The sequence below is a fragment of the Dromiciops gliroides genome, chromosome 6 (genome assembly GCF_019393635.1).
Source record: "Dromiciops gliroides isolate mDroGli1 chromosome 6, mDroGli1.pri, whole genome shotgun sequence".
Classification (NCBI taxonomy): Eukaryota; Metazoa; Chordata; class Mammalia; order Microbiotheria; family Microbiotheriidae; genus Dromiciops; species Dromiciops gliroides.
This window is the reverse complement of record NC_057866.1, coordinates 21174449-21188711: the sequence shown is the minus strand read 5'-3', so window position 1 is coordinate 21188711 and position 14263 is coordinate 21174449. Positions and strand designations below refer to the sequence as shown.

The following is a 14263-nucleotide window of genomic DNA, read 5'->3' as shown; positions in this document are numbered from 1 at the left end:
TTTCTTTTTTATCCTATTGCAACTACATTTTGAACTCAATAGTATGGGCTTATTTTTGTACAGATTCTTATTCCTTTAAGATTGTCTTTTCACTTGTATTAAAATATGTTCTGAGGGGCAGCTAGGTGGCGCAGTGGATAGAGCACCGGCCCTGGAGTCAGGAGTACCTGATTTCAAATCCGGCCTCAGACACTAAACATTTACTAGCTGTGTGACCCTGGGCAAGTCACTTAACCCCAATTGCCTCACTTAAAAAAAAATTTTAAATATGTTCTGATTTTTCACAAAGGTAATTGTTTACTTAGTAAAATATATTATTTGGAATTATTGTATATTGTATACTATATTCTGAGTCAAAGCAAATTCACATTTGTGATAATTATTATCCATAATTTTTAAATCCATATGAGAATTGGATTTTGGGAATTTATCATTTAAGACATTAATTGCCTTCATTCTGAGTTACCAGATGCCAGTTGTCCAAGATGCCAGCCAATCACAAGAGGAATACATACAAGAGTAGACATTTAACTGTCACAAAAAGGGGAGACACGAAGGAAGGACAGGTACTGCACTGCCTTCAGAAGGACTGAGAAAATGGCTATTGGCAAAAGTCGAGGTTGGATTTTCTTGGTTTAATTTTCCTCCACATGGCACCAGGTGGCCAGGCTATGCCATTTCATTTGACACTTGACTTGAATTCCCTATTCTATATACCTGATATCATGGACATCTCAATACTATGCATCTGATTAAACATGACTCAGTTTCTTCTCTGTTCTTTTATGGTAACCCCCATAATTATCTCATGTGTCATGATCAATGCAATTTCAGATTTGGCCTTAACATCTGCTACCAATTATATTAGATTCTTTAATTTCTCATAATGGCATGAGGATAATTAGGCAGATGATGCAAAAAGTGATGGAACAAAGATAAAAATTATTTTCCAAATCAACATCACAATTGTCTTCTCAATTTGTTCTCCACGGGGGGAGTGTAGTAATATTAATTTTTAGAGAATGTTTTAATTTTTGTTTTTATTATATGTTTCATGTGTAACAATTGGATAATAATTGTAAAATCTTTAAAAGATTCTGAATTTCATTAGACCTGTTTTTGAGAACTCTCATTGTTTGATTTGATTATTGGCAAAGGTATTTAAAATTGTGCTAAGCTCAATTTTGTAGGAAACTTGCCCAGGTGATTGTCCGTATCTGAAACACCTGAGGGACTTAACAATCACATCCAAAATGCTACAGCTGAGAATTGTTAGTTGATTATAAGCATCCACACCTGAAAGACTTCCTTTTCACAACTACACCCAGAGGACATCCCAAGAATCGTCTGAGAAAAAACTTCCAAACTTTTAAATGAACACTTTCCTATTTTCCTTTTCTCCATTGTATACACTGTTTATAATGTCCTCTTACTAAAGGGGAGTGCCCCCTTCTAGCCTTTGTTAATGTGTCACCCAATTTCTTTTCTCTCTTTTCATTCCCTATACTTTGTTAGTCATAACTATTTGTAATGTTATTCCTTCATTAAGGAAACAATTGTTTCTTAATGAAGCACAGGGGGGGATGTGATAAAATAATGGAATTTGGCAGACCCCAGGGGCCCCCACCTGAAGATTGATTTGGAAATGATTGAATTGGGTGAGACTGAGAAACTGACTGAGAACTTATTAAGATCAAGAAAATCAACACCATGCCTGGCTGGCCCTGAGTGGGGTGTTATTCTCAGAGGCTGTGAACAACGATATCAATAGGAGACCACTCTCAACCAATCAGCTTGAAGAACCTCTCCTTTCATGGAGGGAGACAGGAAGTAGGAAGGTGAGGGTGGCAGGCTGGATTATTTTGTTTTGTTTTGTTTTCCACTTGGGAACCACTGTGTGGCAGCAGTGGCAGAACAGAGTAGATAGATCTACTCCATGTGTTCTCTATAGAAGCATGGATGGCTAAATAAAGGTGACTTTCTCATCTTCTCTCTCTTCACTAACTTCTATTACACTTTAATAAATCCTTAAAAGCCTAAACTCTTTGTGAATTTATCAGTAAATCTTAGCTAGTTTCCCCCAAAAAATTGGGGTGTGGGGCAGGTAAGGACCCACATTAGATTTTAAACATCACATCTGAATGGAAATAGAGAGCCACTGGGAAAAATAGAAAAAAAATATTTGTGCTAATGATCTTCTGTGCCACATACACCAAATTGAATAGAGAGTATCACAATAAAAATAGACATAAAATTTTACAAATATTCTTGACATGAAATATATAAAAATGCAAAAGTAAAGTGAATCTTAGAATATAGATAACCATGCTTCAAGTCTGAAATGTAGATTAAACAAAAGAACAAGCAAGTAAAAAGGCATCTCTCTTTTTTTTTCACATTTTTAGACTCATTTTTTATTTATTTTTAACATTCTCTTTTTGAAAAAATTCAGGTCCTGATTTCTCTTTCTCCTTCTCAACCTTCCCTAAACCACTGAGGAGACAAGTGGTATGATATTCCTTATACATGTGAAATCATTCAAAACGAATTTACATATTAATTATATTACAGGAAAACAGAAGAGAATACTATACTTCAATTGGCAATCAGAATTTAGCATTTTTCTCTTTCATTGTCATAACTTTTTTCACCATGTGTTCTTTGAAATTGTCTTGGATTCTTGTATTGATATAGTTAAGTCTTTCATAGTTGATCATCATCACAATATTGCTGTTAGTGTGTGCAATGATCTCATGGTTCTACTCACTGTACCTCAGTTTATATATATCTTACCATGTTTTTTTTTTCATTTTTCTTGAAACCATCCCCCTCATCATTGCTTATAATACAATAGTACTCCATCAAAATCATGCACTACAAATTGTTCAGTTGTTCCCCAATTGGCAGGCATCCCCCATCAGTTTTCATTTCTTTGCCACTACAAATTGCTGCTACAAATATTATACACACACAAATATATATAAATAAAAAATATGTGTGTATGTGTATGTATATACACATATATGCACACACATACATGCATTATATATGTGTTGGTACATGTACTGCACACATATATCTATGTATACATGCATATATGTGTATGTGCATGTAATACATGCACATACATTCATACATACATACATAGAAATAGAGAGAAAGAGATTAGGGGTATTCCTTTTCCCTAAGCTGTCTCTGGGGATTTATTGTCTCCTGTGTCCCTTGATGCAGCTTCCTGGTCACCTAAGGGCATAAAAGACCTATCCCTGTGGAGTCAAGACCCCTCAGCCTTGATGAATGTCTAAAGACCCCACTGGAATCAGCATTCCCTATCTTGCTAAAGAGATGAAATTCCATATGAGACAGACAGTGGGTGATTTCTGTAAAAACTAGCTACCCTAAGTCTAAGTGGAATCTCTTTAGTACATTAGAGCTAAGTAAGCCTCTTTTTGTTAAATGTCCATCAGATTCTTCATTTCATCCCAGTATCAAACCTAATTAAACAGGATGCCTGCATCCAACCTACATATAAGGAGGAAGGGCAATCCTGTCATGAGACATTGACAGATACGGAGACCAGAGAAAAGAGATGGAGTGGAATATCAAGACTGATCTGGCTGAATTGTAGAGGGAGGGAAGCAAAATCATGGATAATAGTTGACCTGGCACCATGGAGTTACTTCTCTAAAAGAAAAACCTCAAATATCCAGTTGTTCAATGTTACATATAATTGTTTATTGTTTGTGAGACACAAAAGAAGTTTAATTGTTTTGTTGTTTGTCTTTTATTTTTAAAGTAGATAAATGATATCATGGGTGATATCTTGACTTATATGTGAATTGGATTTAAGTGTGGCAGAGCTGCATAGTTGTCAGCCTCACCTTCCGTTCCTGAGTTATTGAAATCCGGCAGGACAATAGTCCTGGTGACAGCCTAGGATAAAGTGTATGAAGTTGGTGTCTGACGCCTGAGCAATCTCTAAGCAGTTGCAAAAAATTATTCTTATATATCCATTCAACTATGGAAAGTCTTCACATTTCCCTAACTCATTGACAGGTTTGAGAACTATTAGTTACCTTCAAACTGGTTTAGCCTAATTGCCAAGATGATTTGGCAGGATGTGGCTACTACACATGCTGCACCTTCTTGGAGCCACAAGAGAGAGCTCGATGAATCAGGTAGACACCAAAGGTAAATGAAAAGCTCCCCAAGGGGCTTAGAAAGCCATCACACCAGTGGTGGTAGTCTTCCTAAACACCCCTAACATTCTATAAGCAATGCACTCCACAAGCAGAATTAGTATATTTTATTGTAATTTTTGACCACACTGGATTACTACTTCATTCCCAGTCATGTCCCATAAGCTGACACTGTTAGTGGTGTTATCCCATTTTCCTACAACAGCAACATTGGTAGTCATCCTAAATATCTACGCAACTGACTCAGTTTGTCAAGATGTTTTTCCTCATGGAGACATAAGGATGCAAAATAAATACAAATCCCTCAGCACTTTATCAGGTCAACACTTCATTGTTCAGTGTTTATTTAAGTCATAAGTAGTATAATTATGTCATTGTCAAGTTTTCATAATTAGGGGAATATTCTCCTGAGATCTCATTATTCAAGATGAAGTTACCTAAAAGAATTTACTCTTAAACATGACACATGACAAAGTGGCTAAGACTCAAGAGGAACATATATGCCAAAAGTGCTATATGAATTGAATGAGATTTATTGTGGGTGAAACATTCAACTCCACCACGCAGACCATAGTGTCTCATTTTCTCTTCTTCGTGTCTCATTCAGCTGACCACCTAGCCTTCAGGTCCAAGAGAGAGGGCTCATAGGTGAGTCTTTGTGGAGAGAAGATGTTTCTTGCTCTAATCATTTAATTATATTATATGCCTCTTCAACAATGAACTCGGTAGTTTTGATGAGTTTATATCATGATTATCATCAGATTTTAATCATTACTTTCAAAGATTCATGAGATGCTTCTTAAATGAATTAATGTGCCTGTCTTTTCAATTTCCAGTTACCAGCTTGTAACCACTTGAAGATACCCAAACAGGTTTGTCCATAGTCTAAACAGTCATCAGATTCCATTTCTGAGAAATAGTATTTGATCATTTAGTTTCTACATTTTTATTTTCAGACAGTTTTTCGACCTCACCATTACTATTAGTGATGAAAACCCCCCACTTCCCATTTTATGCAATCTTACTGTCTCTTCCCATAAAATATATATTTCACTTTTTTCAGATTCTAATTTTCCCTTCTTATTGTCATATTCTTCAACAAAAGCTAGGGGCAGTATTCAAGTAGGAGAAAGATGAAGCTAGTTTTAAATTCCCAGTTGCTAGCAGTTTGATTTGGGGAAGGGTGTGTTATCACTCTGGGGGTAAATAACTTTATCTCTGAGATGCCTGATAATTTAGGCAATTTAACTCACCTCCTTTGAATCAATCAACCATTTTCAAATTCTCATTTGGTTGGAAATAATACAACTGACAAGATTCTTGTATGATTTAACTGAAAAATATTTTTTTCCCTTTTCAGGCATACACAATTACATTTGACAATTAAGAAAAAAAAATATTAACTCCTTTTTCAGTTTTCTTTGTCATTTGGTGAAACTTCATAGGAATGAATGACAGGCACAACTTAGTAAAGCCTATAACCATTCTTTCAACTCTTATACTTAAGCAATTCTAAAGAACAAAGGATGAGATGACAAATGGAGAGCAATATCACATGAATATCGATTACAAACAAAACACCTGGAATTTGAATAGGGTATTAGTTACAAAATAAATATGTGGATATTTAGGGTACTGTCAGGGGTCAGCTGTAAACTCATGCTGAAAAAACAAAATGCCTGATTGGCACATTGTATTATGCCTATTGGGAGTTAACATTTTTTTTATTTGTATCTGTCTGTATTTCTATAGCTACCAACTGTCTGTCTGTCAGTCTCTCCATCCATCCATCCATCCAACTATATATCCATCTGTCAATGTATCTATTGCAGCTTGGGGTAATGAACAGACTTTCCCTTGGGGCTAGGAAGACCTGGGTCCAAGTGCCACTTTTGACATATACTGGATTGTGGAGACTCTGAAAGTCATTTATCTTTTCCTTTTCCCTCAGATGACACCCAAACAAATTAAGCTGCAGAATAAATTCTAATCTGTGTTAGTAGTTGGAGTTTCTGTGCCAGACACAAATTTGGTTATAGGAGAGTTCCATAAATCAAGAAAACTATAGGTCTACACAGAAATATAGACCCAGATGGGGGAAGCTAGGTGGCGCAGTGGTTAAAGCTCTGGCCCTGGATTCAGGAGGAACAGAGTTCGAATCCAGTCTCAGACCCTTGACACTTACTAGCTGTGTGACCCTTGGCAAGTCACTTAACCCTCATTGCTCTGCAAAAATAGAAAAAAAGTAATATAGACCTGGATAGGTTTATAGACATATATTTACATGTTTTAAAATTTATTTAATATTTTAAATTTTACAAAATGCATTATTTTTCTTGCATTCCAAACTACAGATATGAACATATCATTTCCTTACTCAATGCTGCTGCCTCCCTATTGGCTTGGGGATATATATATACATATATACATATATACACACAGAGACATACTTGGGGATATACATACATGTATGTGTGTATATGTAGGTGCATGTATAGATGTATGCATATGTGTATGTATATGTCTATATGTGTGCATACACACACATTTTCTCTCTCTGTATATGTATATACATACACACATACATATACATATATATACATATATACATATATACATATATATATACATATATATATATATATATATAAGACATCAAACTATCTTTCATCTCTTGTTATACTTTACTCTTCTATACTACCTGTATGGTATCATTCTTCTTTCTTGCTTATGCCATTCCATTTCCTGAATTCTTGCCTCTGTACAGGCTGCTCCTCATGCCTACAATGTAAACTCTTTTTATCCCTGCCTTTTAGAATCTCCAGTCTCCTTCAGTGATCATTCTGGATTCTACCTTTTACAGCTGTTTCTATTGCTTGCTGCCCCACCCCCCAATCTGATAGGGACTCATCCCAATTACATAGATGGATGGATGGATAGATAGATAGATAGATAGATAGATAGATAGATAGATAGATAGATAGATAGATAGATAGATAGATAGATAGGCAGACAGACAGACAGATGTAATGGACTCTGAGAACAGAAGATATTTCAAGTTGATCTCTATGTGAGGCACATAAAGTGACAGCAAGTAACAGAATATTTAAATGTTTATTGATTGGCTGATTTCATTTCAATTTTACAATAACCCTTTAATGTAAACATTACGAGCATTGTTTTTTTCATTAGAAAAAATGAGTCCTGAGTGGTTAATTCCTCATTCTTACACAAAGTTAGTAATTACAAGTAAAGGGATTTGAACTCAGTTTTTCCTAAATTCCAAATTGGGACCCTCTCTATTATGGCAGGCAGCCTTTACAACCATGTATTCACCCAACATCGCAAATTGTCATGGTTGGAAGGAACCTCAGAAAGTATCCAGTCCAACCTGTGTTTTGAGAAGTATCCCTCCTATGGACTCCCTGGTAATTTTTCTTCTATCCTCCACTTCAATAACTTGTTGATGGGGAGTCTGCTGTCTCTAGAGGTCACTCATTTGCCCTTTTGATTTGTTCTTTTTTATAGGAAGATTGCTTTCTCTCATACTCCCTTGGAGACAAACCTGATTTCATATACTCACACATTATGAAGATACCTGCTTTGAACAATTGGTGGTTACAGCCCATTTTTCCCTTGGGTCTAATTCTATTGTTGTTTTCATAAGTTTTCCAAGAATGTGGGAAGAGTGACATTCAAAGCCCTTTCTATTTAAACCAAACATTTTTGAGGGTTCCCAAAGAATAAATTTCTTCGTTTTTCATACCAGTTAAATACTAATTTGAAATATTATGCAATATTCATGAAAGAATATATTTTCATATTGGTTGAATAGAAACCCTTTGAGGGTTGAGCAAAGATATAATAGGCTCTGTACCACCTGAGTACTTTTTCTGTATGGTAATCACAGTTCAAACTCCCCTTTATAATTTTTTTCTGCATAACAATATAAAATCCCTACGGGTAGGGATCTGCTTGCTTGCTAGAGTTTTTATCAACCGGAATTAGCCTGGAACATATTAAACATCTGATCTCTCTGTCTCTGTCTCTGTCTCTCTCCTCTCTTTCTCTCTCTACTTCTCTCATAGGTCATCTAGGCACCTACCACTTTCAATTCTAAATATCATGGAAAATAACTTTAAATCTTCCCATAGTTTTGTTCACCTTGGCAACACTTTCCTATATTGCTTACCTATTTCTGTTTTCCCATGCATTACTCTTACTGGAGAAATTAAATGATTGGGGAGGGTAGAACGCCAAATTTATTCATAAATGAAGAATCAATGATGGCAGTAGATATTGCATGTGGTGAAGAGGAAAGAATAAGTTATTCCAATGGGATGGAGAAAATAGTATATTACTTGTTGGTATTGATTGAATTTGCTATCAGAAAACCTTATCTGTCACCTGTGAGCTATGTGATCTTGCTTTCTCCATGCAGGTATAATGTGGAAAAAACATGGATTGATAAAAGTAGAAAGCCAGGGCTCATTAGGAGCTATCTACATTCAGAAACACCTGACATTTGCCTCTGAGCTCAGCATTGGCACAAAAGTGACATGGAAAACAGGAATAATGTGACTGAATTCATCCTATTGGGTCTCATAAAGAATCCTGAGATGGAGAAAGTGTTATTTGTTATATTTTTAATTACCTATATCATCACTGTAATGGGCAATGTCCTAATTGTGATCACCATAACCTGTAGCCAGACTCTCAGTTCTCCAATGTATTTCTTCCTTTGTTTCTTGTCTTTAATCGATGCCTGCTATTCATCTTCAATCATCCCCAAAATGCTTGCAGATTTGCTATGTGCAAAGAAAACAATTTCTTTCAATGGGTGTATGACACAAATATTTATTGAACATGTTTTGGGTGCTTCTGAGATTGTTCTCCTCATTGTAATGGCCTTTGACAGATATGTGGCTATCTGCAAGCCCTTGCATTACACTACTATAATGAATAATCAATTATGTCATCTCCTGGTGGGATTGGCTTGGACAGTGGGCTTCCTTCATTCAACAGGGCAAATTCTTATCACATTATGGCTCCCATTCTGTGGACCTAATGTTATAGATCACTTTTTATGTGACATTATCCCTGTGATTCAACTTGCCTGCACAGATACCTTCATCATTGGTCTGCTGCTTGCTGCAAATGGAGGGTTAATTTCCATGATTAGCTTTGTTATGTTGATGTGCTCTTATGTTATCATCCTGCACTCCCTGAAAAGTTATAGCTCTGTAGGGAGACGTAAAGCTCTCTCTACTTGTAGTTCCCATATCACTGTTGTCATCTTGTTTTTTGTTCCATGCATTTTCATGTATCTTCGACCAGTGACTACCTTTCCAATGGATAAAGCTGTGACTATATTTTTCACTCTCATCACCCCCATGCTAAACCCATTTATCTACACAGTGAGGAATGCAGAGGTAAAAAATGCCATGAAAAAGTTGTGGAGCAGAAAAGTTTCTTCAGATTACAAATGACAGATAGTCAATTTGGGTTATCCATGGACTTTCAGTTGCGTATGAAGGACAGTGGGTCAGAGGGTAAAGAGGAAACAAGTTGCATAAGAGATCAGACCGGAAATAATCAAAAAGTCAAAATAGGGACTGTAATAGGGAAAAGGGCAATTTCCAAGGAGTATACACATGGCACAAATGACAATTGTTTTGGGGAATTTATGGAGTCTTTTTATGTAACAACAGGATGTGACAAATGTCTTGTCTATATCATGCAACTTTTTGGATTCATATTCATTATGTAATTGGGACAAATTCCTGTCAGTATACTATATTTAAATAACTGAATGTCTACTATAAGAGCCTTCAGATGTGTTTATGCACCTAGGTAGATTTGTCAGGGCTACAATATTTTTAAGTCAGGGAGGGCATACAGAGGAGAGAGAGAGAGAGAGAGAGAGAGAGAGAGAGAGAGAGAGAGAGAGAGAGAGAGAGAGAGAGAGAGAGAGAGAGAGAGATAAAATGCTTCTGATGCTTCCTTTTCCATGGTGGATTGGTTCTAAGAAATATTGCTCATTAGGGGAAACATATGCTATTCTTAGAAGGCTATACATTTGGGTGCATAATAGTTCTAGCATTAGGTTAAGATCCCACTTGATGTAGACAACTCTACAAGGAAGTTTTTAAAAGTCAGGGTTGTCAGAGCTTGGAAAGTTCAAATGAGGAAACAGAAGAGAAAAAAAGGAGTAAGAACAAGAGCTTGGGGAGAAGAGAGAAGACAGTCAAGGCTCTGGTTGTGATCAGAGTGGGAGAGGGTAAAGAGTTAATTTTAAGGTACTGGATATGTTTCTACAAAACCAGCAGTCATGGAAGAATCCTTCTAACTTCATAACTAAGACAAGAGGCTATAGACATTTCCAACTTACCCTATGAAACTTACTAAGTGAAATCAAAGTATCACACCATAATAACATTTGAAAGTTAGATGGGACCTCAGCAACTCCTGTGAAGTCAAGGACTCCCACCTTCCATATGTTACTCTAGAAGATTTCAGTTCTAACCAATCACAAATTTCAGAAAGTATAGGAGATTGAAGTAATTTCTCTAATGGTTCAAATGATACTTTTAACATTTCATTCCTTTCCTATTCTTTGTTTTGTTTCATTTCTTAATTAAATGCTTTTGTTATTGAATCCAAGTGTCTTTATATGGTATGGTAATAGGAAATGGACTAGATAGTAACTGTGCTAGCATTGTTTGCAATTACCTAGTGAAAAAAAGGCTAATTTTGGGGAGTGGATTACTGATTTCCCTCTGAAAAGACACAAAGAAGTCCAGAGACACACTGAGAAATGGTTATATTGAGGAAACATCAGGATCACTGATCAAGATGACATTTATTGTTTAATTTATTTAATTTTAAATATAAACTTATTTTCAATGACATAATTAAAGAAAATATGGAGGGTATTTCCAAATTAGAACAGATATACTGGGCCTACTTCATATATTTCAAAATATACAGTTTCAATTTGAGATTACAAATATATAACAATCTTTTAACAATCATAATATTATGAGATTCAGAACAGGAAGGGAGCTTAAAGATCATTTAGTACAATCTCTTCATTTTATAGATTAGGAACCTGAGGTCCAAATAGATAAAGGAATTTGCCCAAGATTTCAAGATAGCAAGTATGAGAACAGGGAATAGGACTCAATTTGACTCCCATTTTATTACAATGACACCCAAATGTCCTTTTCCTACTCTAAGTTTGCAGGGATTCCTTATGCTTAAATGTGGGAAGATACACACACACACACACACACACACATGTATGTGTGTATGTGTATATATATAATGTGTGTTTGTATGTGTATATGTGTGTGTGTGTGTGATTGTGTGTGTGCATGTAATCTCTATTCTGTAAGACAGGATTTGGGGAAAAATAGATTATTTCCTGGTTATTTTGATAATAATGATGCCTAATGATTCTGCTGTAAAAGAATGTTACCTGACAACTATCCTTTTGCTAGGGGATAAAATTTTATCAGAAAAAAAGAGTATGAAGAATTTGTTGTTGTTGTTGTTGTTGCAAGGATTAGCATACAATTGTAATTATGACATTTTGTTAAATACAAGATAAATATCAACAATTAATACATACATTAAGGGACATTTTGTTATAACAGCTATAAAACTAAACTCCTTAACAAAGACTGCCTGCATTGAATTCCCCTGCCCCTTTTGAAGTTATTTTATATTTGTCCCCTATATATTCATTCATTTTCTTCAAGTTCTAAAATTTATTTTCATATAGCCCTTAATAGTACCCTATATTAATTCTATAACTTTCAGTTACATATTCTATGATCATCTTTCCCATTTCCAATTTTGGTAATATGAATTTCTATTCCTTAATTTATATATTTACCAAATTTCTTATGTTTTAATTCTATTCCCTAGCCTGGATTGCTCTGCCACCTCTCCTCTGCCTTTTAAACCCTTGGGCTGCCTCTGCCACCTTTTAAAGGAAGATCTTCTGGAGTCCTGCCCTTCTCTCCTACAGTTACTCCATAGAAGAACAAGAACCACACTGATCTCTTAAATCAATTAACACCCATGCACTTTCATTCTGAGTGCACATTATTTAAACTGTAAAATTGGAGCAGCTAGGTGGTGCAGTGGATAGAGCACTGGCCCTGGAGTCAGGAGTACCTGAGTTCAAATCTGGCCTCAGACACTTAACACTTACTAGCTGTGTTATCCTGGGCAAGTCACTTAACCCCAATTGGCTCACTAAAACAACAACAACAACAACAACAACAAAAAACCTGTAAAATGAATTATAACAGCTTTAAGTAAGTATCCTAATAAAAACATAGATGACTTTAATGTTACATAGAGACCTTTACTCTAAGACAGTCATAGAAAAATGAACATTTCCTTACCAACAAGGAGGGAAGAGGATTGATAGAGTATCAGAACACATGGCAAACTTATCAAAAACCTATGAAAATTAGGCTCTAGGAACAAAGACATTTCATTAACTACTACTAGTGGCTGATTAGCTTGTACACACATTGGCTTTTCTGACTGTAAGCCAAAGTGCTTTCCTTCTGGTTGGGTCCTATGAAACAGTGAAAATATAATAAAGATATTAAGCAACATTTTTTTTTGGAATAAACCCTAAGCAAAAGAAGCACTGACTAAATGAACAAGACATAGATTAGTTTGTAAAAACAGGGTTTGTCATGGTAATGTAGAACCATTTTACATACAGAAGACATTATAGGAGGGCTTCATAAATGGATGAATATTTAAATCTTACCTTTGACATATACTAATTATGTGACCCTGAGGAAGTCTCTAAAACTTAACTTGCAGAGAAATGTCCAACCTATATAGATAGTAATTTCCTCACTCAGGAATTGGCTGTCTCAGAAAAATAATAGATTGATTGATAGATGCATAGATAGATCGATGGATAGGCCAATGATAGAGATAAAGATAGAAATGGATGGATAAAGAGAAAGAGATATGTCTTGTCCCTATATCTATAAGTAAATGTGTGTATTGTGTTAATGCATGTTTGTATAAAAGGGTGTGTGTGTTTCTTTAAAGCTGAATTTAGAATATTGCATGTGCTAAACAAATATTCACCAACCTTGGTTAAACAGTAGAAATAATAACAATAATAATAACATAATATTTTATAGCATTTTAAGATTTGCTAAATGTTTTACATATGTTAACTCTTTTTTATCATAATAATGTGATGGATATGCTATTATTGCCACTGTTTTATGGATGAACAAATCAAGTCCAAGAGAAGCTAAGTGACTTGTCTAGTGTCGTGTTGCTGTTAAGTTTCCCTGTTAGAAATTAAATTCTGAACTCCTTTTTTTTTTTCCTTAGAAGTTCAAATTTTTGTTTACTAAATACACTTAAGAACCTCTGGATATTTCCTTTTAATCAAAGTAGACAGAAAATAACAACCAAGTCAAACTGAAGTGACCGCTATTTTGACAGATAGCCCACAACATTGGGGAAATATTAATACAACAAAGCATAATGAGGATTCTTGAGAACTAAACCCTGAGGGAAAGACAAAAACCCTTATTTATTGCATGAGGCGATCAGGCCAAAATTTAACATAATTTATTTTTTCATATGCATAAATTTGGAAGCTGTCATTCTCTTTAACTCAAAATACTCGTATGTACTAAGTCTATGTCTATAATCCAGAAGAGATTATCAGTAATACTAAAAGTAAGAGAATTATATTGCTTCACTGTCCAACCATAAATCATGGCCCTAAAAGAATGACCATTCATGCATGAGTTAATGGTCATTAACTCAACCTAATTTACCTAGGTTGGTTGGTCAGACAATCCATGATTTTATATCTGTTGATATTCATATAAAATGAATGAATAACAATGTACTTTCCTTCTTTTCAAAGGTATATTCAGTATGTACTAAGTCCTTACTTTATGTGATACTCAATTTAAATACAATGTAATAAAGAAAATATGATATGTGCCCAAAAAAAAATGACACAAGTTCATGTTATTATTCAGTCATTCAGTAGTGTG

General features: G+C 35.1%; 1 protein-coding gene across 1 annotated transcript; it reads left to right on the top strand.

Moving 5' to 3' along the window:
• Window positions 1–8758: 8758 nt before the first annotated feature.
• On the top strand, window positions 8759–9688 carry LOC122731135 (olfactory receptor 4C12-like). The gene has a single exon (XM_043971026.1). The coding sequence runs from the start codon at window positions 8759–8761 to the stop codon at window positions 9686–9688; it is 930 nt and encodes a 309-aa protein (XP_043826961.1).
• Window positions 9689–14263: the final 4575 nt, after the last annotated feature.

Coding starts and splice junctions, on each gene's coding strand:
- LOC122731135 (XM_043971026.1), top strand. CDS start 8,759: ATGGAAAACAGGAATAATGTGACTGAATTCATCCTATTGGGTCTCATA.